The sequence below is a fragment of the Mastigoproctus giganteus genome, chromosome 2 (genome assembly GCF_048544385.1).
Source record: "Mastigoproctus giganteus isolate SK-2022 chromosome 2, ASM4854438v1, whole genome shotgun sequence".
Taxonomy (NCBI): Eukaryota; Metazoa; Arthropoda; class Arachnida; order Uropygi; family Thelyphonidae; genus Mastigoproctus; species Mastigoproctus giganteus.
The window spans coordinates 79,405,752-79,433,174 of NC_143576.1; the positions used below are offsets into that span (position 1 = coordinate 79,405,752).

General features: G+C 39.9%; 1 protein-coding gene across 1 annotated transcript in view; it reads left to right on the forward strand.

Annotated features, from left to right (window-relative positions):
- The first annotated feature begins 2,581 nt into the window (after positions 1 to 2,581).
- Positions 2,582 to 27,423, forward strand: part of LOC150089358 (fructose-1,6-bisphosphatase 1-like) — a 178,077-nt gene continuing 153,235 nt past the window's right edge. Inside the window, exon 1 of the mRNA XM_090368539.1 lies at positions 2,582 to 2,732. Coding sequence (XP_090224665.1) covers positions 2,714 to 2,732 — 19 coding nt within the window. The 5' untranslated portion in view covers positions 2,582 to 2,713. The remainder of the gene's footprint in view (positions 2,733 to 27,423) is intronic.

Genomic DNA, 27,423 nt, shown 5'->3' on the forward strand with positions numbered 1-27,423 from the left:
TGCTCACTCTGTATAAATCGCAAATCCGCCCTGCCATGGAATATTGTTCCCACATCTGGGGTGGTGCCCCCAAAACCTCTCTCAGGCTTCTTGATTTCATTCAGAAGAGGGCAGTTAGGTTAATTAATGATTCATCTCTAACAGAGTCTCTCCACTCGCTTTCTCATAGACGCACTGTTTCTGCTGCATGTCTCTTCTACAGATACTTCCATGGACACTGTTCTTCTGAATTGGCTTCTATAATTCCCGCTCTCTCTTTCAAAACAGTCCGAACACGTGCTGCCACCAGCCAACATCCATTTACTGTCCAACTTCAAACCCACAGAACCAACTTTTCATCTTCCTCATTTATTCATTCAACTGCCGTTTTCTGGAACAACCTTCCTTCATACGTATTTCCTGAAAATTACAATCTACAGAAGTTCAAGTCCAATATCAACAAATATCTTCTTTTGTCTTCTCAACCTCCAACCCAAGCACGGTACTAAGTACTATAGGTTCTAATACCTCTCGTGTTTGGGGTTCTCATAAAAAAAAAAAAAAAAAAAAGATAGCAAGGTTTTTCGATTTGCTGGACGAATCGACCATAGAACACGCGCAATTAACAGACATAAGACACACTGCACGACAGATGAATTTAATTATTCGGGTGGCCTAGAAATAATAGTTTTTTTAGTTTGTCCTCTCCGCACCATCTGCACTGGTAGCACAGTGGTATCATCACTGTCCTCCCCGACACTGTGTGGAAAAGGCCCGGGTTCGAATCCCGTCGATGACACGAGGAACTTTAATGAGCTCTTTTTACTCCGTGGCTGAGTTAGTCGGTCTCAGGAGGAGATAGCAAGGTCCCCCCCCCCCAGGAACGGGTTTTCATCCAGCAAAACAGATAAATCGACCACAGAACGCATGCAATTAACAGACATAAGACACAGCACGGCAGATCAATTTAATTATTCGGGTGGCCTAAAAAGAATAGTTTTTGTTTTGTTCTCTCCAACCTGGGTGGAAAAGGTCCAGGTTCGAATCCCGTCGATTACGCGAGGAACGTTTTCTGGGAATTTTTCACTCCGTGACTGAGTTAGTTATAGATAGCAAGGTTTTCCACCCAGGTTTTATAGAAGAAGTCATTACAAGACGCTTGTAATGACAGACTACTATCTGGCTCTAGCAGCAAGATGGAACCCTGCGATGTTCTGTTATGAACTGTCTCTTGAAGTACATTTCCAACCGAGATGGGCGGCATTTGGGTGTCTCGATTCAATTGGATCCCACACAAGGAAGCCAGTGGTTTGTATCCCATTAACCCAAAACCACCCCAGATCTCGTCGAAACTGGTGACACGAACATGTGACTTGGAGCCCTGACAAATGGAACAAAGTTCTGTTCTCTGATGAGTGCCATTTTCGTCTACAAACAAATTCTAGACGTTATTTACTCTGAAAATAAGGAGGAATGCGGTACCAGCCCTACACCAGAGAAAGGGACACTTACGATGGAGGCAACGTTCTCGTGTGGTGCGGAATAATGATCAACGGCCGCACCCCTCTGCATTTTTTGATAAGGGTGCCGTAACTGCGCAGATGTACCAAGAACAGAACCTCAAACCATATTTGCGATTTTTTATGGGTGCAACTCCACTGCACATAGAGCTCAAGTGTTGGAGGAACATCTTGAATTTGAAGATATTCAATAACTGCCGTCGCCAATGCGATCACCAGACTTAAATCCGATCGAACATCTGACTCCCTCAGTCACTTGGTGAGCTAAGGTCTGTGCTGGTGAAATGGGATTTTTTGCCACAGATCTTATAGATACCTTTATATCGAGCATGATTCACAGCTGCCAGGCCTGTTTATCTGTTGAAGGGATTACACTGATGATCCCCTCCAACATACGCCGTACTGATGTCATGCGACATATTTTCGAGCATCTTGTATCGATTTCTGTAATGTGACCTTATTTGTTAATTCCTATACAACCCCTATAAATGTCTCTTATACCTGTCCTTAGTTTCTCGCTGTCTCCTAATTTCACCGTTAGTCTGTAGTGCACCACCATACCAAATTGTCTCACTTCAACACAAGCTGCGCGAGTTACACTACGTTTTCTATGTGTTCTGCTAATTTTGTCGAGCAGTGTAGTAATAAGTTTCATTAGTCCATTTGCCATCAATTCAGGCTTTGAACTGTATTTCTTAGAACTGTATGAAAAGCATAGTAGCTTCTACAATTACTTCTCTGAGTGCTTCCCATTTAGAAACTGGTGTTGGTAACGTCGTGAGGTAATCCCACTGCATAGAATTTAGAAACTGCTTGAGACCTTACGAATGCAAAAGTACCCTTGACAGTAGTTATGTCTTTTATGTAAATACTACTGCAGTACACTGTAATCTTTGCCACACATGGGTCGATAATATTTGCAGATTCTAGATGCATAAAGAATTGCTGCTGATAATCGGATAAAGAGTATCGGTTCCTGTTGCCTTTCTAACGTGTTCTGTTAGAAACCGTCATCCAATAAATTCACAAATTTCCACGGAATAGAGGCAGCTCAAATATTTTATTATAGAGGGCGGAGTAGTGAATCATGTGTTAATGCTATATTCGTGTGGTTATTTTTCGGAACACGGAGAAGTAAGATACTACTCTGTGCTTCGGAATAGTTATACCATGATATATTAGCCGACGGCTTTTATTTTAGTATTATCGGTAGTATGGCAACTGAAAGTAGTGGTAAGTAAGTGCATGAAATCAAAAGTGGCGATGTTGGAGCCAAGTATTGGGCTTTCCAGGTTCCATAACGAAACTTGGCTGTAGGCCAGATTTACCGGTTTTGAAGAGAGGAGGCAAAAAAATAAAATAAAACAGCCTGTAAAAGCGATGAAATTGTAAACTACTGTTATTACACACACACACCAAAAAAAAAAAAAAGTTTTTGTGTGCCACATTTTGTATTAAAATGTAGAATAGATATGTAAGAGTAGTGGCGGAGCTTGGTTTGGTTTCGCCACACCGCTGCTTTAAACGTGCCCCCTTATCCCCCACTCCACTTAGCCCTCATGTTATCATGCCACTTTTTTTAAATGTAGAGGGTTGTATTATTTATTTTATACATAAATATTGTTTTAATATAAAAGGTTAAATGCGTAATTAATGTTTTAATTTTTTTCTAATATGTCTACTTATTAGGCAACAGTTTGAAGAAAAGAATCAAAAAGGATAGGATTGAATAAATGTCTGGAATATGTAAAATAAAAATGTACAATAAAATATAATTGTGCAATATATTTACATAGCCTCTATAAAATAGTGTTCCACAGCTTTTCCCGTTATAGTGTGCTTGCCGGATAACCTTGATCACCTAATGATTAAGACAATCAACTCATGCAATTACTCAACATTCAAAGTGTATAAAATGGTTTCCGGACAAACTCATCACTAACATTAGCATTCCAGGAGGCCTGGGTTTCAATCTGATCGGCTAGCGATTTAGTTAGGACAAACTCGCTTATCCTCAAGATCTGCCCCTAGGCATTATGGGCAAACTCGCGATATAGAGAGGCGTTGTGTTCTCCACTCTGCCCCCCTTTCCAGTTGGCAGGGTTCTTTAGAGTGGCCGCTTAACAATGGTTCTTTTACAATAATTTATTCAGTGACTTATATATAACTAGAGAATAGGCAAGAGGCAGGAGTAAACAAATAAAACACGATTTATTGGACATAGACATATATGATACAAATGAATCAAAGCAGTGGCTGGTTGTACCTCAGTAACTCAATATTTGTCATATTGTATCCCTAGGAGGAGAAATGTCTGTTAGGGACTTAATATTTAAGTAAAGTGTAGGGTTTGATGTTGGTCAATTTAGTCTGGTATGCAATCAAACAGCGAGGGACAACTTACCGACTAGCTTCTGCCTCATATCAGAGATTTTAGATTCCTCACAACAATCCATCGGATATTCGTCTTCTTCCTTCATACAATACGTCTTTCTCTCCCTAAAACTTCACTACCGCTTTTCCACCACCGCTCTAAGACATCAGAATACGCAACCAACCAAAATTCCCCTTTCTTTGTCTTCCCTCCTTGTCCTACCCCGCCGCATTGGCTCTGGTTAATTTTGTTGGGGGGGGGGAGAAAACACAGGGACTATCATCTAGGAGACCTGACGTAATCAAAATGGAATTCATGAGAAGTATATAGGGGAACTTCATATTTGTATCAGGTTGCTTCTCTAGACTGTCCAGCGGTAATCACTAGATCCAAAGTCTGATCAGTTCTACTTATTTTTAGATAACAATCACGAATGACAACCTTTCACTACTAACTAGCGGACACGTAACGGTGGTGTAATGTTTCACGACTCTTTCTCTGTTGTGGTGTCAATTGAAAATGAAAGTAAAACACAGCCTTCTCCTGATTGTTTTACACATACAGTCAGTGACACAAGTATGGGGCCTCTGCTCTGCCAAACTAAGTAAAAATGAAGACATTTTTACAATAGTATAACAGCCTTTTACTAAAAATATGCTAAAAAAAAATAGCCTTTTACAAAAAATCTAAACCTTTCATCGAGACCTTGTTGCAGCAGATGAATTCATAATCAAATTAAAATCTCCCGAGCAATCTCGTTTTCAATACTAAAAATAAAGTCTAGTGAGTCACTCCTGTGACATTGTACTTCTAAGATAGCTCTTAATTAGCTTCAGTTTTGAAAATGATCTCTCAACTGCCACAGTCATCACAGGCAATGTGGTGAATAAAATGTAAGCTGTACAAACCTCGGGGAAGCTGGCAGACAAAGTTTAATTTTGACAAATAATGGCTTTAGTCAGTTGTCTGATATTTTTGGCATTTTTAATTTCTTTTCTCGTAATTGAATGGAAGCTAACCATTTGTTCAGAAAAAGAATCCATCAGATCCCTATTATATTGGTCACTTAAACATTTTGATAAGTGGTAAAGCTCATCGTCACTAACTCCGTCTAAAATTTTGGGACTCTAAACCTTAAATTTGTTCATTATTTGCCTGAAGGACTCAAAACATTCTCTCATAAACATTTGTCCAATGCTTTAAAATAAACCTCTATTTTGAACTTCTTTTCACTATCTTCGATTCTTTCATCTTATTATTATTATTATCATTAGCCATATGGTGCAAGGAAGCCTGAGGCTTTTGCTGTACTAGCCAAAAAAAAAAAAAAAATTTTAATTTTTCTAAGTTACCCCGAGAGAGTAGAAGGGAATCATCAAGGAAGAGAATGATGATATCCAGCTCAGGACCCTGCATATGCCAAGCCCATACTCACCAGATGTGAGCCCCTGAGGTTATCTTGACTAAGTTCGTCAAAGTGCTTTTTTACTCAATGGAGTCTCTTCTTTTCAAACTTAGGAACTATTTCCCATGCAAGTTCTATACTTGAGTCCTTAATTTCTTGAAAAGAATCCCTTAATTATCTTAGCTCCTCATAAACGTTGTTGAGGTAGGTTTCAGCGTCTTTTATGTTAATAGACTTTGACTGAAGGTACTTACTCAGTGGGGTTATGAAGGAAGAAAATATTTTAGAAAACATTACAACTAAAGAAATAAAATTGAAATTCTCAGGCTGGCTTTTGAGACCTCAGTCTTCTTAATGGTTTTTTTGATGTTAATGATTTATGACATCTTTGTACCTAAATCGAACTGTTGTCAAAGTTTCATTTCTTTTAGTCCATCTTGTTCGGCACAGCCGTTTGAGATTCCATGAAGGAATATCATTTTCATGAAGTAATCTCCATCTGTTAACACTGGCATAAAAAAGTTGTAGAAACGCTCCAGGGTGTCAAAAAAAGCAGTGATTTCAGGAACCCCTTTTACATCATCATTCACAACGAGATTGTATTGTGAGCTGCACAATGAACAAATTTTGCGTGTTTCCTCTAGCTGCAAAATTTGTGCTTGTAGTCCTTTGTAAGCACCTACCATAACACTTGCGCCATTGTAAGCTTGTCCCGTGAACTTGTTGAGGTCTATACCGTGTTTTTCAAAAAAATTAATATCTTTTAGTCCATATGCTGAATGGTTATGCACAGGGAAAAAACCCAGAAATGATTCTTTTACTTGCAGGTCAACTGGATTTCCCTTCTGATCAACCATAACTTTAACGTACTGGAAAACAATGCTTAACTGGTCACTTTGGGTAATAGCCGGAGTGGTGTCAAGTACTATTGAAAAAATGAAGCGTCTTTGAGCTCATCCAACAATGTTTTTTAACACGTTCTAAATTGGGATTAATGAGCTTGTTTTGCACATTTTGACTCAAGTATCTGATCTCTCCTTCAGGTTTTTCTATGAGCTTCTTCAGTACTGGGTCATACATTGCTAAAAGTCCAATCAAAGACCAAAAGTTGCCTCCTTCCACTTCTCCACCTCCAACATATTCCGTGTGACCCCTAAATGGCAAATTTTGATGAGCAAGACAAAGGGACACATTTATTAAATGATGAAGAACTTACCTCCAAAAGTTTTTCCTCTTTTCTTATTTGGGATGACTAAAAAAAAGTAAAAAAGTAAAGTGCAGCCATTATCAACCCACTGCAGGGTGGAAGCCTCCTCAACAATTCATGCTGAGGGAAATGGACCATAATCTGCCACTCTGGTCCAGTGCGGGTTGGCAGATCGACCGTATTCAGCAGTCAGGGGCTTGAACCCCGGTCTACTCAAAGAGCGTGTGCTACTGCACTCCCGCTCCTGCCCACTCGGCTACGGAGCGGGGTGACGGAGCGGGGAGTGGGATGACTAGTGCATCATCAACTGTGTTCCCTCTTTTCCAAGAATCGTAGACAGCACATGACTCTAGGTGCAATGTTGATAATTCATGTGTATTTATTTTCTTACTCAGGCCTCTCCAGTCATTAATACCATCAATCCAAGCATAAGAACTCTTTCTTCTGTCAGCAAACAACCAGCAAGGTTCACAATAACATCGATTTAGCTTCGGAGAGTAACAGAGCCAGGTTCTTTGAAGCTCTACCCCAGCTTTATATTTAATTGTGTAGTAGTATCACTAAAAGAACGTCTCTCACTAGTTTCGTCAGCAGGGAAAGGGCCTCTCGGTCGACATGGCCCACTCTATGATGAATTTTTTTTTATTCTTGAATTTTCTAGGTTTTTATGATAGTGTCCTCAATCTCTCGGATAATTTTCATATGCTACAACACATAAACATTCTTTTACTTCTTCCTCCTCTGCTGATTCCCCTTGAAATTGAACTTGTGAGAGTGTAGCAGATGAGCCCGGAATGTTAATACCGTTGCCATCACTGAAAGAACTTGCTGATGTGATGGTAGTTGTTTTGGCAGAAGTCTCAAACGAGGCCGCAGTTGTGGTTGTTGCAGTAGAAACGGTGGTATCAAGTGATTCGGTCTTGGTTTCAAGAGTAACGGCAATTGTTGATCTTTCTGAAGATCCACTGACATCTTTTTTTTAAGAAAAACCTGCTAATTTTTGGAAGTTTTGCAGTTTGTTCATCCTTTTCTTTTTTTCTCTTGCGAAACTCGGCTGCACTGAGTTTCTTTTTATCTGACAATTTTCTTATTGGGTGGACAAATTTTTTCTGTGCACAATATTATACAATAATAATTGCATAAGCAATAATAAATTAATGGTGTTAAATGTCCACAATTGTATATAAACTAACAGATAACTGTCCACAATAGTCAATAATAACAGCTAGTAATATTTACATAAATTCACACTGAAAGAGGAAACCAAAGAGGAAAAACTCGTTTTTACAAAAACATGACACACAAAGAAAATAACTTATCACTATTCAAAACTGAACTGAACTTAACTGTTCCTGTATGATGGTCTGCCTTATATAGTCCTCTTGGCCCAATCTAGAAGAGTCTGCGGGTTCCCACCAACTCTAAAAACTAGTGCCCCTGCAAATCATCTTAGCATTGCATTGTGCCCCCAAATCCCTCCAAACTGCCTGTGCCCCCCCCCCCCCCACAGTCGTGGGGGTGCAGGTCTGTAGCTCTGCCACTGTGTAAGAGTTCAGAGAGTGGCGTTTGATGAACTTATTAAATAGTGCCGTTATTTTATTCCAGCAGAATAATGATACCAAGTGATTGCAGTGTGAAAACCAAATGCGGGCCCCCCTTCTTTTTATAAATAATTATATTTGTAGTAGTAGTAGTACTAGAGTCATGCAATGCAAGAAAGCAAGTGTATGAGCTTATAGCATCAGCCAAAAAATAAAAAAAATTTGCACATCCATTACCTCTAAAAGTTTATCCAATCTCTCCTTGAATTTATATAAGCTAACAACTTCCACAACGACAGATGGAAGTTTGTTCCAGCAATTAACCACCTGCTGGCTAAAGATAAATTTCCACACATCTATTCTACAACTGTCTTTCAATTTATGCCTCCTCAGGTTCGTAATCTGAGCAAGCGGAAGAATCCCATTACAATTCAGCATGCTCAACCCATTCAAGGCTTTATACACCTCAATCAGATCACCTTGCAGGTGCCTAGTCTCCAGCCGCTTCACTTTGCAGAACTTAAGCCTTTCTTGGTAAGAGGACACCTTCGTGACCCCTCACCAATCTTGTCCTTCTGTACACGCTAAAGCAACACTACATCCTTCCAAAAATGAGGCCTCCAGACTTGTATGCAGTACTCAAGGCGTGGCCTAACCATTGCCTTATACAAAGGGATAATCACCTCCTTTTCCTTACTAGCAAAATTCCTGTATATCATTGATAATACCACATGACCTGCTCTGGTAGCCTGTCTGCATTGCTCAGAAAACTTCATATTTGACTGCACAATCACTCCCATGTCTTTTTCATTTTCTACCACCCTAAGTGTGGTAACCACACAGTTGGTACGTTCCTCTCGGGTTACTTTGCATTTGTCAATGTTAAACTTCAGTTGCACCTTTTCAGCCCATCTGCCCAAATTTTCTAGATCCTGTTGCAGTAGCACACTGTCATTACTGTCAATTAACAACCCTGCCAACATTTGTATCATCTGTAAACTTCGACCTTAAGCCTTATATACCTTCATCAATATCATTGATAAATATACAAAACAACATTTGGCCCAACACCAAACCCTGTGGGACTCCACTAATAACATTAGTCCATGAAGGGCAGTGTCCATTGATTACTACTACTCTGTCTTCTCACACTCAACCACCCTTTTATCCATTGCAGAAACTTACCTTTAATACCATACTGCTCCAATTTGTACAGTAATCTTCCATAGTTTTGACAGTGTCAAAAGCTTTCCTGAAATCCAAGTATATGATATTAAAATTATTTTTTGCATCCCCTTCTTTTGTAGCCACATAATAGTATCTAATCAAATTTGTCAGACAAGACTTTCCCTTAACAAACCCATGCTGTGTCTGAATTATTGCTGTAGACTAATCTAGATGATCCTGCAATGCATCTTTAACCAGTGACGCCATTATTTTACTTGAACAGAAGTTAAACTAACTGGTCACTAATTAGTCGGGTCAGGTTGCCCTTTGTGAATTGAGGATTCATTTACACATCTCCAGTCCGTGGGGACTTTCCCTGAATCCAAGGATGCTCTCATAATTATGGTTAATGGTTTGCTTACTTCCTATGCTGCCTCCTGTAATATAACTAGATAGATCCCATCCACCTGAGGTGGCTTTCTTATGTTTAACTTCAACAATTTCTTTTCCACTTTGCTCTCCGTTATTACAAAATCATTAAGCACCCTGTTACAGTTTAATAAATTTCTGGCATTTTCCTCCCTTAATAACTCCTCATGTGTGAATGTAGATGCAAAATACTCATTCAGATTATCAGTTATCTGAGCAGGATCATCAACAGTCGAACCATCGATATCAAGTGAACCAATCTGATTCATCCCCTTCCTTTTAGAGTTGATATAAGTAAAGAAGTCTTTGCTGTTTTTCTTGGCATCCTTTGCCCAAGATTTCTTGTAATCTGCCTTTGCTTGCCTAATCTCCTTTGTGAATTGATTACAGACTAGCTTATATCTGCCATAGGCTTGTGTGTCTCTTGATAATTTATATGCATCATACATTTTTCTTCTCACCTTTACGGAAAAAAAAACCCTTCCCTTTACCCTTGATCGTAATCATTTCTTTAAGTAAATCCCACATCAGTACACTGTGATCACTGCCACCTAGTGGTTTCTTTATGTGCAAATTCTTAATGCACAAATAATCACTGCTGATAACCAGATCAAGAGTATTACCTTGTCTGGTTGCCTCTCGAACATACTGCTGCAGAAAAGAATCATCCAATAATGTCTTGCTAATATGCGATTGACCCACCCCCAAGTTCCAGTCAGTATCTGGGAAGTTAAAATCCCCCATTATAACACAATATAATTTACTGGCCCATTCTATTTCTCTGTGCAACTGTTTGTTGTACTCATTAGAGGCATTAGGCCTATAATATTCTCCTCTCATTTTTGCTTTCTCAGTGCTTATGTCACACCAAACTGACTCAAAATTGCACCATCCATCTATATCAGTTGGATGCACTTCCTTAGATTTATGTTTTTCTTAATTAACAACATAACCCCTCCTCCCTTCCTGTCCTGTCTATCTTTCTGTACACATTGTACTTCCCAAATTCCAATTCTACACTCCTAATATCTATGTGGCACCCCGTGTCTGATATCATAATAATATTTTCCTTTGATGTCTTGACAAGCAGTTCAAATTCATCAAATTTATTTACTATACTTCTAGCATTGGTGTACATGCAAGTATACATGCACCTATTCTTATTATTAGTTACCCTAACACAACCCATGTATTTATTTGTTTCATGATGACTCCCATCAGACCCTGAAATCCTCAGCACCCAGCCCTCCAGGCTGCTGCGCATTCTAATAGAAGTAGTGCAAGAATCACCTTCACCTCTGCTTGCGGCTACTTTTAACCTTTTAGTCTGTGAATCCACCCAAGCTAGCGGTTTTCCGACCCATCTAATGTTGCCTCGATAGCATCAGCAAATACTCTTGCATCCCTTATATTTTAAGTGTATCCCATCCCTGTAGAAGCAGCAGTCTCTCCTGTTAACAAGCACAGATCACGCTGAGAAAAATTCTACTGCATGAGACTTGCACAATCGCTCCAGAGCCAAATTGATCGACAAGGCTCTCATTATATACTCTCTCCTATCGTGTCTGGGCAGAATTGCAGATACTTCCAAATTTAACCCTAACCCAACTTTTTATCAACATTGACCTTTACTTGTAAAGTAAATCTGCAGATCTCCTACTCTTAATGTCATTAATGTTAACGTGTACAACAATATTACCCTTTGTGCCGTTAAAAGATATGTACTCCACATCATCAACTTTTGCTCCTGGCAGACATACCCTGATCATATTCCTCCTATCCTTTTTACGCAATATATTACCCCTCTCCCTGACAATAGAGTCACTAACAATAATTAACTCCTGTGGGACCAGTGCATTCTGCCTTGGAAGTTGCAGCTGTGTTGTCTGATGCACAAGAGTGAGCTCTGGCGTTGAGTTGGGCAGCTGTGGTGGGTTAATCTTTACCAGATAGTACATTCTGGTTGCGTTTTGAGGAGACGCGATGTCACTTCCATCTCGCATTTTTGTTACCAATCCGTTTTTCTTCAGTCTAAAAAATTTAGTAGGTGCCACCAAAGATGTTTTCACATTAAAAGTGAAATTATTGTTAACTATTAAACGTTATGTATAACACTTATTATTGAATACTGTCTTTACACTGTGAGAAATTCAGAACACTAAGATTTTTAGATATGCAAATATAGCAGGAATGTCAGTTGGAAAAGTTAAAACCTGAGTTCAAATCCTGTGGGAGGCTTCTTATGGCTGTAGAAGAGGAGAAACTAAATTGTGGGTCCAACTGACATTTCCAGGAGGCAACCCACAATGTGATCTTAGATGATCATACCAAACCAGTCCCTTTCCTCTCCCACTGGTGACATATTTACCTATTTAAACTCAAGAAGGAAAGGGATGAATCAGATTGGTCCACTGGATATTGATGGTTCAACAGTTGAGGATCCTGCTCAGGTGGCTAACAATCTAAACGAGTATTTTGCATCTACATTCACGCATGAGGAGTTATTCAGGAAGGAGAATGATGTAGGTAAAGTAAACATTGGCAGTGAGCTGGATGATTTTGTAATAACTGAGAGGAAAGTGGAGGAGAGATTGTGGAGGATAAACATAAAAAAGGCACCTGGGGTGGATGGGATCTATCCAGTTATATTAAAGGAGGTAAGCAAACCCCTAGCCATAATTATGAGAGCTTCTTTGGACTCAGGGGAGGTACCCATAGACTGGAGATGTGCAAATGTAACCCCAATTCACAAAGGAGGATCAAAGGCTGACACAAGTAATTATAGACCTGTTAGTTTAACTTCTGTTCCAGGTAAATTAATGGAGGCACTGGTTAAAGAAGCACTGCAGGATCATCTAGACAAGAATTCAGTTATAGCTCAGATGCAGAATGGTTTTGTTAAGGGCAGGTCTTGCCTGACCAATTTGATTGGATACTATGATGTAGTCACAAAAGAACTGGATGCAGGGAATAACTTTGATATTATATATTTGGATCTTAGAAAGGCTTTTGATACTGTTGCACATGGAAGACTGCTGCACAAATTGGAGCAGTGTGGCATTGGAGGCAAATTGCTGCTATGGATAAGGGGATGGTTGAGTGGCAGAAGACAGAGAGTGGTAATCAATGGACATTGCTCAACGTGGACTAATGTTATTAGTGGAGTTCCTCAGGGTTCAGTGTTGGGTCCGTTGTTGTTTTCAGTGTTTATGAATGATATTGATGATGGGATATCAAGTTTAATGTCCAAATTTGCAGATGATACAAAGGTTGGCAGGGTTGTTAAGGACACCACTGACGCTATGCTGCTGCAACAGGATCTGGAAAGGTTGAACAGATGGGCTGAGAGGTGCCAAATGAAGTTTAACATTGACAAATGTAAAGTACTACATATGGGAAACAGTAACCCCAGAGCAATGTATCAACTCTGCGGTACTACACTGACAGTGGTGGAGAATGAAAAGGACCTGGGGGTAATTGTGCAGGCAGATATGAAGTTCTCTGAGCAGTGCAGACGAGCTGCAAGAGTAGCTCATGGTGTCTTGTCAATGATATACAGGAATTTTTCTAGCAGGGATAAGGAGGTGATTATTCCCTTGTATAAGGCAATGGTTAGGCCACATCTTGAGTACTGTATACAGGTCTGGAGGCCTCATTTCAAGAAGGATGTAGAGCTGCTGGAACGGGTACAGAGAAGGGCAACAAGATTAGTGAATGGAACAAAGGGTTGCTCTTACGAAGAAAGGCTTAAGTTTTGCACATTACAGAGTCTGGAGACTAGGCACCGGCGAGGTGATCTGATAGAGGTGTATAAGGCTTTGAATGGTTTGAGCATGCTCAATGCCAATGGGATTCTTCATCTTGCTCAGAATAATCAGCTCAGAGGGCATAAATTCAAATTGAGGAAGGACGGATGTCGGATAGATGTGCGGAAATTTGCTTTTGGCCAGCGGGTGGTTGGTTGGTGGAACCGACTTCCATCACTTGTTGAAGTTGATAGCCTAAACAAATTTAAGGCTCAACTGGACAGGTATTTCGAGCGAACGGAGGGGTGAAATGGGAGTAGTGTGTTTTTTTTTTGTTTTTTTTGCTGATGCTGAATAAGCTTGCTTTCTTGCATCATATGCCTCTACTAATGCTAATATCTAGCAGTAATTTTAGTTTTGTTACTGCTACTTGGCTGTAGTTAGATAAACTCAGGTGGAGGGTGTAAGAATTACTCTGAGTTCCTCAACTTACACGACATACAAAACAGTTTGAAAATGCACACATTTATACATACATAATATGTAATAAACTGTATAAATAAACATGCTCCTTGAGTAGACCGGGGTTCAAGCCCCGACTGCTAAATACGGTCGATCTGCCAACCTGCACTGGACCAGTGTGGCAGATTATGGTCCATTTCCCTCAACATGAATTGTTGAGGAGGCTTCCATCCTGCAGTGGGTTGATAATGGCTACAGTTTTTTATATGAACTAATATGTTAGCCAAAGTCAATCTACCAAAACATCCTAAAAATAACCAACAAGCAATTCCACTTAATCTGTAACCAGACATACCAGTGCTTTTCGAGGATCACACATCCTCAGAAAAATTGCTCTTTTCAATCTTTCATGAACAGCTGTGAAGAATCCACTTTTTTTCATATGAAAAACAGTTTTTTATATATATATATATATATATATATATATATATAGAATTTAGATGCAGAATACATGTTTTTTATCATCTCTCTTATTTGAGCGAGCAAAATGGAAATCAAATATGCTTATTCATGATATGTAGATTGAAAAAACCTGCATGCTTCAACAATTGGATGCCAGCCAGCCAGAATCTTCCATGATACAAAGCCAGAGTGCAACATTTGGAGGTGCCACTATAAAACATAATGCCAGCACACACTTCAATAATTGTGTGCAAGAGATGCCACCAGTTTTAAATTCTTAATTTGAATAGGCTCAACTTGATCTTGCATTTTTTCTGTTTTGCACAATAACTAACAGAGATTTTTTAAAATACCAGTGGATAAATTAAAGAAAACACATTAGCATTAGTAGAGGCATTTGATGCAAGAAAGCAAGCTTATGCAGCATCAGCCAAAAAAAAAAAAAAAAAAAAAAAACCCCACTTCCACTTCACCCCTCTGTTCGTTCAAAATACCTGTCCAGCTGAGCCTTAAACTTATTTAGGCTATCAACCTCCACGACAAGGGATGGAAGTCTGTTCCACCAACCAACCACCCGCTGGCTAAAGGCAAATTTCCGCACGTCTATCCTACATCTGTCTTTCCTCAATTTGAATTTATGCCCTCTCAGGTGATTTTTCTGAGCTAGAGGAAGAATCCCATCAGCATTGAGCATGCTTAAACCATTCAAGGCTTTATACACCTCTATCAGATCACCTCGCTGGTGCCTAGTCTCCAGACACTGTAATTTGCAAAACTTAAGCCTTTCTTCATAAGAGCACCCCTTTGTTCCATTCACTAATCTTGTTGCCCTTCTCTGTACTCGTTCCAGCATCCCTACATCCTTCTTGAAATGAGGCCTCCAGACCTGTATACAGTACTCCAGGTGTGGCCTGACCATTGCCTTATACAAGGGAATAATCACCTCCTTATCCCTGCTGGAAAAATTCCTGTATATCATTGACAATACTCCATGAGCTACTCTTGCAGCCCGTCTGCACTGCTCAGAGAACTTCATATCTGCCTGCACAACCACCCCCAAGTCCCTTTCATTCTCTACCACTGTCAGTGTAGTACCACAGAGTTGATACGTTGCTCTGGGGTTGCTGTTTCCCATGTGTAGTACTTTACATTTGTCAATGTTAAACTTCATTTGCCACCTCTCAGCCCATCTGCTCAACCTTTCCAGATCCTGTTGCAGCAGCACAGTTTCAGTAGTGTCCTTGACAACCCTGCCAACCTTTGTATCGTCTGCAAACTTGGACATTAAGCTTGATATACCATCATTAATATCATTTATAAATACAGAAAACAATAATGGACCCAACACTGAGCCCTGAGGGACTCCACTAATAACATTAGTCCACGATGAGCAGTGTCCATTGATTACCACTCTCTGTCTTCTCCCCCTCAACCACCCCTTTATCCATAGCAGCAATTTGCCTCCAATGTCACACTGCTCCAATTTGTGTAGCAGTCTTCCATGTGCAACAGTATCAAAAGCCTTTCTAAGATCCAAGTATATAATATCAAAGCTATTCCCTGCATCCAGTTCTTTTGTGACTGCATCATAGTATCCAATCAAATTGGTCAGGCAAGACTTCCCCTTAACAAAACCATGCTGTGTCTGAGCTATAACTGAAGTCTTGTCTAAATGATCCTGCAGTGCTTCTTTAACCAGTGCCTCCATTAATTTTCCTGGAACAGAAGTTAAGCTCACAGGTCTATAATTACTTGTGTCAGGGCGCCTCCGTAGCCAGGTGGGAAGGAGCAGCAGTGCATAGCACACGCTTCTTGATTAGATCGGGGTTCGAGCCCGTCACCACCAAATACGGAGGATGCGGGAAGGTCAGGGAATGACCACCGCATATCCTGGAGCAATATGGCCTTAGGTGCTAATGCTCCTAAAAACCAAATAACTAACTAACTTGTGTCATCCTTTGATCCTCCTTTGTGAATTGGGGTCACATTTGCACATTTCCAGTCTATGGGTACCTCCCCTGAGTTCAAGGAAGCTCTCATAATTATGGCTAAGGGTTTGCTTACTTCTTTTGCTGCCTCCTTTAATATAACTGGATAGATCCCATCCACCCCGGGTGCCTTTCTTGTGTTTATCTTCAACAGTTTCTCCTCCACTTTACTCCCAGTTATTTCAAGATTCTGTAGCTTACTGCTAGAGTTGAATACACCTCTGGCATTCCCCTCGCTGAATAACTCCTCATGTGTGAATGTCGATGCAAAATATTCATTTAGTTTGTTAGCTACCTGAGCAGGATCATCAACAGTTGACCCATCAATATCAAGTGGACCAATCTGTTTCATCCCCTTCCTTCTAGAGTTTACATAAGTAAAGAACTCTTTGCTGTTTTTCTTTGCATCCCTTGCCAAGGATTTCTCGTAATCTGCCTTCGCCTGCCTAACCTCCTTTGTAACTTGGTTGCATATCAACTTGTATCTATCATAGGCTTCTGTGTCATGTGTTAATTTGTAAGTATCCCATGCATTTTTTTTCTCTGCCATATGCCTCATTAGTTCATCTGACATCCATTTTGGCCTAAACCTTGAACAATATTTCTTAGTTGGTATGTAAAGCCTAATAGCTTCCAAGATAAGTTCTTTGAATGCTTCCCATTTTGAATTTGCTGTTGGTAACATCATCAGTTGGTCCCACTGTATAGAATTTAAATACTGTCTCAGTCCATCGTAGTCGCCTTTACGGAAGCAATAACCCTTCCCTTTACCGCTAATGGTAGTTACCTCTTTGAGTAAATCCCACTTCAGCACACTGTGATCACTGCCACCTAGTGGTTCATTTATCTGCAGATTCTTAATGCATGAAGAATCACTGCTGATAATCAAATCAAGAGTATTACTCCCTCTAGTTGCCTCCCGAACATGCTGATGTAGAAAACAATCATCCAATAAATCCACAAAAGCCCTGCTAGTGTGTGAGTGACCAGCCCCCAAATTCCAGTCAATATCTGGGAAATTAAAATCTCCCATTATAAGACTCTCTGATTTACTGGCCCACTCTATTTCCCTGTACAGTTTCTTATTATACTCATCAAAGTCATTAGGCCTATAGCACACTCCTACTCTCAATTTTGATCTCCCAATGCTTATGTCACACCAAACTGACTCAACACTGCACTGTCCAGCGATGTTGACTGGCTTCACTTCCTTGGTTTTTATGTGTTTCTTAACTAATAGCATAACCCCTTCCCCCTTCCTATCCTGTCTATCCTTTCTGTAGACGTTGTACTCCCCAAATTGCAGTTCTACATCTCTTATATCTGTGTGACACCACGTCTCTGATATCCCAACAATATCTGCCTTTGATGTTTTGAGCAATACCTCAAATTCTTCAAATTTATTTACTAACCTCCTAGCATTGGTGTACACGCAAGTATACATGCACCTGTTTCTATTCTTAGCTACCCTAACACAACCCATGTGTTTACTTGTACCGCGATGGCTCCCAGCAGTCTCTGAAATACCATGCATCTTATTTTTCAGGCTTCTGCTCATTCTAATAGAAGCAGTGCAAGAATCTCTTTCACCTCTGCCAGTGGCTACTGTCAATCTATTGGTCTTTGTCTCCCCCCAAGCTAGCAGTTTTCGACCCACCTAACACTGCCTCGATAGCATCAGCAAATATTCTTGCACCCTTTCTATTTAAGTATATCCCATCCCTGTAGAAGCAGTCTCTTCTGTTAACAAGTACAGACCAGACTGAAAAAAATTCTACCCCTTGAGCCTTGCACAATCTTTCCAGGGCCGAATTGATCGACAAGGCTCTCATCATATACTCCCTCCTATCGTGTGTGGGCAGAATTGCAGACACTTTCAAATTCAACCCTAATTCTCGGCTTTTGTTCAACAGTGACCTGTACTTGTTAAGTAATTCTGCCGGTCTCCTACACTTAATATTATTAGTGCCAACGTGTACAACTATATCACCTTTTGTGCCCTTAAAAGATGATATTCGCTCTACGTCATCAACCTTTGCCCCTGGCAGACATACCCTGGTCCTGTTTCACCTATCCTTTTTACAAAGCTGATACAGCTGATACCCTTAATGTGAAGGGTATCAGCTGTGTAGAACGAACATGACATTGCTAAAATCATAGTGTCTCAAAGTCCTTGTGCACTGGGCTCTGAGTTAAACCTATAAAACTATATTGCCAGAAAGTAGCCAAACACCTGTACATTTCAAAGAACATTTTTTGATACAGTATTTGATAATGTGTTAGCTCACCATGGATGGTCAATTCTGAGTCAGTTTGGTGTGGCAGTTCATAAGCACTGGGAAAACAAATATGTGGGTAGGTGTGTGTTATAGGCCAAATACATTGTAATTAAGGCTATGAATAGCCTTAATTACACATGTCCTAATTAGTGGACCAAGACCCAATTTTTGGTCCATTCTTCTTTCAGCATAATAATTGTGGAAATGTTGGCCTGATGCTGATGTTCCAGTTCACCGAAAGTGATCAGTAGGGTTCTGGCTCTGGCAGGCCATTGAAGCATTTTGCACTCCCATGTCTTCAAATGAAGTCAGTTCAGGCTATGACATTGTACATTATCATGCTGAAACAGAAAAGGGCTCTGCCCATACTGCCACAGCATAGGATCAGCAAGATTGTCCAGAATGTAAATTTACCACATGGCATATATTCAGGGAACAATAATCTGTGGTTTAAGACCAAACTATGAGAAAATTAGATTGTAGGGATGTCGGAGACATGGTGTTACACAGACATATGGATACAGAATTTTAATATGGTAAGTAAAATGTGTGAGAAACAACTTTTATTTATTTATGTGGAGGAGGGCCAGATTATGGCATGTCACAGTCTGCATGTGAAGATACTGTACCCAGCAGAGCTGATCAGTGCAGTGGTCTGTTTGTTCACACAGTGGTGGTGTCAGGTTATGTTAGCATTAGTTTGGCATATGATGCAAGAAAGCAAGCTTATATACCATCAACAAAAAAAAAAAAAAACACCCCTCCCATTTCACCCATCCATTCACTCCAAATGTTTGTCCAGTTCTGCCTTGAACTTATTTAAGTTGCTGACCTCCACTAGAACAGATGGAAGTTTGTTCCAACTATCAAATGCCCGCTGGCTAAAGGCGAATTTCCACACAGATATTCTACAATTGCCTTTCCTCAATTTGAATTTATGCCCCCTCAGGTGAGTAACCTGAGCAAGAGGAAGAATCCCATTAGCATTGAGCTTGCTCAATCCATTCAAGGCCTTATACACCTCAATTAAATCACCTCGCAGGTGCCTAGTCTCCAGAAGCTGCAATTTGCAGAACTTAAGCCTTTCTTGGTAACACCAATCCTTTGTTCCACTCACCAATCTCGTTTCCCTTCTCTGTACTCGTTCTACCAGCTCTACATCTTTCCTAAAATGAGGCCTCCAGACCTTGAGTACTGTATACAGTACTCAAGGTGTGGCCTGACCATTGCCTTATTCAAGGGGACAATTACCCCCCCTTATCCTTGCTAGCAAAATTGCTGTATATCATTGACAAGACACCATGAGCTACTCTTGCAGCATTTTTTGCACTGCTCAGAAAACTTCATATCTGATTGCACATTTACCCCCAAGTCCTTTTCATTCTCCACTACCCTGAGTGTAGTACCACCACCCAGTTGATATGTTACTCTGGGGTTACTGCTACCACCCCCATGCAGTACTTTACATTTGTCAGTGTTAAACTTCAGTTGCCACCTCTCAGCCCATCTGCTTAACTTTTCCAGATCCTGTAGCAGTAGTGTACTGTCATTGATTTGATTTGATTTGATTTGGTAGTTGTTGGCGCATCGGCTTCTGTGGCCATATTGCACCTCCCAAGGTTTTTGCAGTACTTTGATCCAAGCCCGAGGCGGGAATCGAACCCGCGACCTTTGGGTTGCCGGGCAGGTACTTTACCCACTCGGCTAGCCCGGTCGGCGTACTGTCATTAACAACCCTGCCAACCTTTGTATCGTCTGCAAACTTAGACATTAACCCTGATATACCTTCATCAATATCATTGATAAATACCGAAAACAACAATGGGCCCAACACCGAACCCTGGGGGACTCCACATTAGTCCATGAAGAGCAGTGTCTGTTGATAACCACTCTGTCTTCTCCCAATCAACCATCTTTTTATCAGTTGTAGCAACTTGCCCTTAATGCCATACTGCTCCAATTTGTACAGTGGTCTTCCATGTGCCACAGTATCAAAAGCTTTCCTAAAATACAAGTATATGATATCAAAATTATTATTTGCATCCAATTCCTTTGTGAACATATCATAGTATCCAATCAGATTTGTCAGACAAGACTTCCCTTTAACAAACCCATGATGTGTCTGAACTATAACTGCAGTCTTGTATAGATAATCTGGCATCGCTTTCTTTGCTGCCTCCTTTAATATAACTGGATAGATCAGCCACCTGAGGTGGCTTTCTTATGTTTAACTTCAACAATTTCTCTTCCACTTGTTCTCCATTATTACAAAATCATTAAGCACATCTCTAGTATGAATTGAGGATACATTTGCACATCTGCAGTCCGTGGGGACTTTTCTTGAGTCCAAGGATGCTCTCATAATTATGGTTAAGGGTTTGCTTACTCCCTTTAATATAACTGGATAAATACCATCCACCCCAGGTGCCTTCCTTATGTTTAGCTTCAACCATTTCTCCTCCAATTTGCTCCCTGTTTGAGTGTGATAAACTTCTGGCATTCCCCTCCTTGAATAACTCCTCATGTGTGAATATAGATGCAGAATACTCATTCAGTTTATTAGCTACCTGAACATGATCATCAATAGTCAAACCATCTATGTTAAGTGGACCAATCTGATTCATCCCTTTCCTTCTAAAGTTTACTTAAGTAAAAACTCTTTGCTGTTTTTCTTTGTATCCTTTGGCAAAGATTTCTTGTAATCTGCCTAACCTCATTTGTGACTTGATTACAGACTCGCTTATAACTGCCATTGGCTTCTGTATTGTCTGATAATTTATATGCATCCCATGTATTTTTCTTTTCTGCCACGAGATGCATTAATTCATCTAATATTCATTTAGGTGTAAATGTTGAACAGTATTCTTAGTTGGTATGAGAAGTTTAGTGCCCTCCAAGATTAAGTCCCTGAAGGCTTAATTGAATTTAAAAACTGTCTGAGGCCACTGTAGTCACCTTTACAAAAGCAAAAACCCTTTCCCTTACCCCTGATGGTAGTTACATCTCCAAGTAAATCCCACATTAGTACACTGTGATCACTGCCACCTTGTGGTTTCTTTATCTGCAGATTCTTAACGCATGAAGAATCACTGTTGATAATCAGATCAAAAGTATTATTCCCTCAGGTTGTCTCTCAAACATGTTGCTGTAGAAAACAGTCATCCAATAAATCCACAAAAGTCTTGCTAGTGTGCGAGTGTCCAACCCACAAGTTGCAGTCAATATCCGGAAAGTTAAAATCCCCCATTATAAGACATTCTGATTTACTGGCCCACTCTATATCTCTGCAGAATTGCTCCTTAGCATTAGCATTAGTAGAGGCATTTGATGCAAGAAAGCAAGCTTATGCAGCATTAGCCAAAAAAAAAATAAATAAAAAATAAAATAAAATAAAAAAAAATAATAATAAAAAAAAAAATAAATAAAAAATAACCACTTCCACTTCACCCCTCCGTTCATTCAAAATACCTGTCCAGCTGAACCTTAAACTTATTTAGGCTATCAACTTCCACGACAAGGGATGGAAGTCTGTTCCACCACCAACCACCCGCTGGCTGAAGGCAAATTTCCTCATGTCTATCCTACATCTGTCTTTCCTCAATTTGAATTTATGCCCTCTCAGGTGATTTTTCTGAGCAAGAGGGAAGAATCCCATCAGCATTGAGCATGCTCAAACCATTCAAGGCTTTATACACCTCAATCAGATCATCTCGCTGGTGCCTAGTCTCCAGACACTGTAATTTGCAAAACTTAAGCCTTTCTTCATAAGAGCATCCCTTTGTTCCATTCACCAATCTTGTTGCCCTTCTCTGTACTCATTCCAGCATCCCTACATCCTTCTTGAAATGAGGCCTCCAGACCTGTATACAGTACTCTAGGTGTGGCCTGACCATTGCCTTATACAAGGGAATAACCACCTCCTTATCCCTGCTAGAAAAATTCCTATATATTATTGACAATACACCATGAGCTACTCTTGCAGCCCATCTGCACTGCTCAGAAAACTTCATATCTGCCTGCACAACCACTCCCGGGTCCCTTTCATTCTCTACCACTGTCAGTGTAGTACCACAGAGTTGATACATTGCTCTGGGGTTGCTGTTTCCCATATGTAGTACTTTACATTTGTCAATATTAAACTTCATTTGCCACCTCTCAGCCCATCTGCTCAACCTTTCCAGATCCTGTTGCAGTAGCATAGCGTCAGTAGTGTCCTTGACAACCCTGCCAACCTTTGTATCGTCTGCAAACCTGGACATTAAGCTTGATATACCATCATCAGTATCATTTATAAATACAGAAAACAATAATGGACCCAATACCGAACCCTGAGGGACTCCACTAATAACATTAGTCCACAATGAGCAGTGTCCATTGATTACCACTCTCTGTCTTCTCCCCCACAACCACCCCTTTATCCATAGCAGCAATTTGCCTCCAATGCCACACTGCTCCAATTTGTGCAGCAGTCTTCCATGTGCAACAGTATCAAAAGCCTTTCTAAGATCCAAGTATATAATATCAAAGTTATTCCCTGCATCCAGTTCTTTTGTGACTGCATCATAGTATCCAATCAAATTGGTCAGGCAAGACTTCCCCTTAACAAAACCATGCTGTGTCCGAGCTATAACTGAAGTCTTGTCTAGATGATCCTGCAGTGCTTCTTTAACCAGTGCCTCCATTAATTTTCCGGCACTGGTTAAAGAAGCACTGCAGGATCATTATACTCATCAGATTCATTAGGCCTATAACACACACACCTACTCTCATTTTCCCTTTCCCAGTGCTTATGTCACACCACACTGACTCAACATTGCATTGGCCACCAATATCAATTGGATGTACTTCCTTAGATTTTATGTGTTTCTTAACTAACAGCATAATACTCCTAACATTGGTGTACATGGAAGTATACATATACCTGTTCTTACTCTTAGTTACCCTAACACAACCCATGTAGTTACTTGTTCCATGATGACTCCCAGCATTTCTTGAAATCCCAAGTATGTCACTTGCAGGCTGCTGCTCATTCAAATAGAAGCAGTGGAAACATCACTTTTACATTTTCCTGTGGCTACCATTAATCTCTTAGTCTGTGGATCCCCCCCCCCCCCAAGAAATGTTTGTGTTGGGTGAACAGGCTCTTGGTCCACTGTGTAGCAGAGTATGCTGCACACTGGTTTCGTGCACTGCCACATGGAGGCAGCTCATCAACTGTTGTTGTACCAAAAATTGTACTGATAGTAGGATCAGCAGAAAAAAGAAAAAAAAAAAAACTTTAGAATCTCAGATTTGCAAATGAATTTGTTAGGTCCAGGAATTGGTCAAGTTATTTTTCATTTATACAATCTTGATCTGATTGTGAGCAGCAATTCTTCTTCCAGGAATCTCTAGATAAAGGAACCAATAGATGACTGTGATTACAGTGTATCGATGTGGAATCCAGTTAAAGGATATGACTACTGTCGTGGTAAAAGGAAGGGATTTTGCTTTTGTAAAGGTGACTACAGTGGTCTCAAACAGTTTTTAAATTCTGCTAAATAGGGCCAACTGAAAATTCAAATTTGGAAGCATTTGGATAAGTAAATTCACTTTTTATACCAAGAAATATGCAATTTAGTTGTAGTTATATGAATCATAAAACAGTAGCGTGAGAAATAATGGGTTAAACTAAAACCGGTGTTTAAAAATCGCAATAAGGAAAGCGTGATTTAAAAAGAGTAATTGAAAAACTTAGCCTAGAGGAGGAGGGGTGCACCATATTGTCCTCTAGTTGTCTGAAATTATCTGAAATTAAAATTAAAAAAGGATTAAGGCCAACTTACTCATAACCACAACCCCTCAGTTGATACCACAACAACCATCATCAAATTAAATTCAAATTATAAACTCCTTCTATACGAAACCCTCGTAATAGAATGGTATCATCTCAACACTGATCTTGACGTCTTAAACACAAAATTTCCAGTTTGGCTTTAAACCTTTTTTAATTTCAGACAACTAGAGGATGATATGGTGCACCCCCCTCCTCTAGGCTCAGTTTTTCAATTACTCTTTTTAAATCACTCTTTCCTTATTGTGATTTTTAAACACCAGTTTTAGTTTAATCTATGATTTCTCACACTACAGGTTTATTATTATTGATATAACCACAACGGATTATTGAGGTGAGTGTTGCTCTTTATTAAGCTTTGACTAAATGCATATTTCTTGTCATGAACTTCGGCATCTTAAGCTTTTGCTACTCTTTTATGGTCACTTTTTATATCAATTAAGAGATGCTATACAAGGGTTCAAGGCCTAAATGGATGTTACATGAGCTGATGAAGCTAGTGGCAAAGAAGAAAAATATGTGGGATGGATCAAAATTATAGATCTGTTTATGTATCTGTATCCCCTGAACGTAATCAGGGGATCAAGAAACCTACACTTGGTATAAACTAATCTGCAGTCAAGTTACAAAAGGAGTTAGGAAAGCTGAAGCAGATTGAGAAGTTCCTGGTAAAGAATACAAAGAAAAGTAGCAATGACTTCTTTTCTTATGTTAACACTAGAAGGAGATAGATGAATCATATTGGTACACTAGATATGAATGGTATAACTGTTAATGATCCAGTTTATGTTGCCAACAAACTGAATAGATCATCTACATTCACACATGAAGAACTTTCTGGGAATGGGGATGCCATAAGTATAAGTCAAATTCTTACAATGAGCTTAGTGATTTTGTGATAACTAAGGGAGGAAGTGAAGTTGTTGAACCTAAAAGTAAATAAGGCATCTTAGGTAGATGATGTTTTTATCAGTATATTAAGATAGCAACAAAGGAGGTATGCAAACCTTGGCCATAATTATGAGAGCATTTTTTAATTGGGGGATCATCCCTATGGATTTTAGGTGTACAAATGGCTGCCCATATCACAAAGAGGACCAAAATGAGGTTAGTAATTACAGACCTGCAACCTTGACTTCACTTCCAAGAGAAATAATTGTCACTAGTTAAAGAAGTAATGTAGGACCATCTAGATAGATAATGCCACATGGCAATCATGGCATGAATTTGCTAACCTATAACCAGTCAGTCATGCGAAAAGCTGTTAATCCTCTAGGCACTGGTAGGCTTAAGTGACCCCCACGTGTGCATTTTTAAAAATTTGCTAGAAATAATTCAGAATTGTTCACTTTTTTTATGCCATCTTTATTTTCAATCATATATTTTTAATTATTTCTTTGAAAAATAAAACTCTTTAGACCTGTTAGCAAGCAAAATTCAAATCAGCAAACTCACAAGCTTCAACAAATGCATGCAGTTGCATGCAACCTGTTAATAACACAAGAGCTGCTGCATGCAATGCAGCAGTCTCAACAGTTTCAATCCAGATGACACTTCAATGTCATGATGCTAGAAAATGTTACCAATTGGGGAAAGGCATGCATCAATAAAGCCAGCTTCCTAGAAATAATTGTACATGAAAGGTGGTACTAACACATGTGTATAATTAGACTTAAGAAAGGCACCTGGGAGGATAGGATCTATCCAGTTATATTAAAGGAGGCAGCAAAGGTAGTAAGCAAACCCTTAGCCATAATTATGAGAGCTTCCTTGGACTCAGGGGAAGTACTCATGGCCTGGAGATGTGCAAATGTTACCCCAATTCACAAAGGAGGAACAAAGGGTGACACAAGTAATTAGAGACCTGTTAGTTTAACTTCTGTTCCAGGAAATTAATGGAGGCACTATTTAAAGAAGCACTGCAGGATTCTCTACACAAGACTTCAGTTATAGCTCAGACACAGCATGGGTTTCTTAGGGTGAAGTCTTGTGTGGCCAGTTCGATTGGATACTATGATGTGGTCACAAAGGAACTGGATGCAAGGAATAATTTTGATATATATATATCATATATTTGGATCTTAGAAAGGTTGTTGACACTGTTGCACATGGAAGACTGCTGTACAAATTGGAGCAGTGTGGCATTAGAGGCAAATTACTGCTATGGATGAAGGAATGGTTGAGTGGGAGAAGACGAGAGTGGTAATCAATGGACACTGCTCTTCGTGGACTAATGTTATTAGTGGAGTCCCTCAGGGTTCAGTGTTGGGTCCATTGTTATTTTCTGTATTTATTAATATTGATGATGGTATATCAGGCTTAACGTCTAAGTTTGCAGATGATACGAAGGTCAGCAGGGTTGTTAGTGACACTAATGACAGTACACTAAAGGCCTCCGTAGCCGAGTGGGCAGGAGCGGGAGTGCAGTAGCACACGCTCTTTGAGTAGACCGGGGTTCAAGCCCCTGACTGCTGAATACAGTTGATCTGCCAACCTGCACCGGACCAGTGTGGCAGATTACGGTCCATTTCCCTCATCATGAATTGTTGAGGAGGCTTCCATCCTGTAGTGGGTTGATAATGGCTGCACTTTACTTTTACTGCAACAGGATCTAGAAAAGTTGAGCAGTGGGCTCAGAGGTGGCAACTGAAGTTGAAGTTTAGCATTGACAAATGTAAAGTACTGCATATGGGAAGCAGTAACTAGAGTAACGCATCAACTGTGTGTTACTAAACTGAAGGTGGTAGAGAATGAAAAGGATCTGGGGGTAATTGTGCAGTCAGATATGAAGTTTTCTGAGCAGTGCAGACTGTCTGCAAGAGTAGCTCAATGTGTATTACCAATGATATACAGGAATTTTTCTACCAGGGGTAAGGAGGTGATTATCCCTTTGTATAAGGGGATAATCACCTCCTTGAACTAACAGAAGTTAAACTAACAGGTCTATAATTACCTGTGTCTCCCTTTGATCCTACTTTGTGGATTGTGGTCACATTTGCACATTTCCAGTCCATGGGTACTTCCTCTGAGT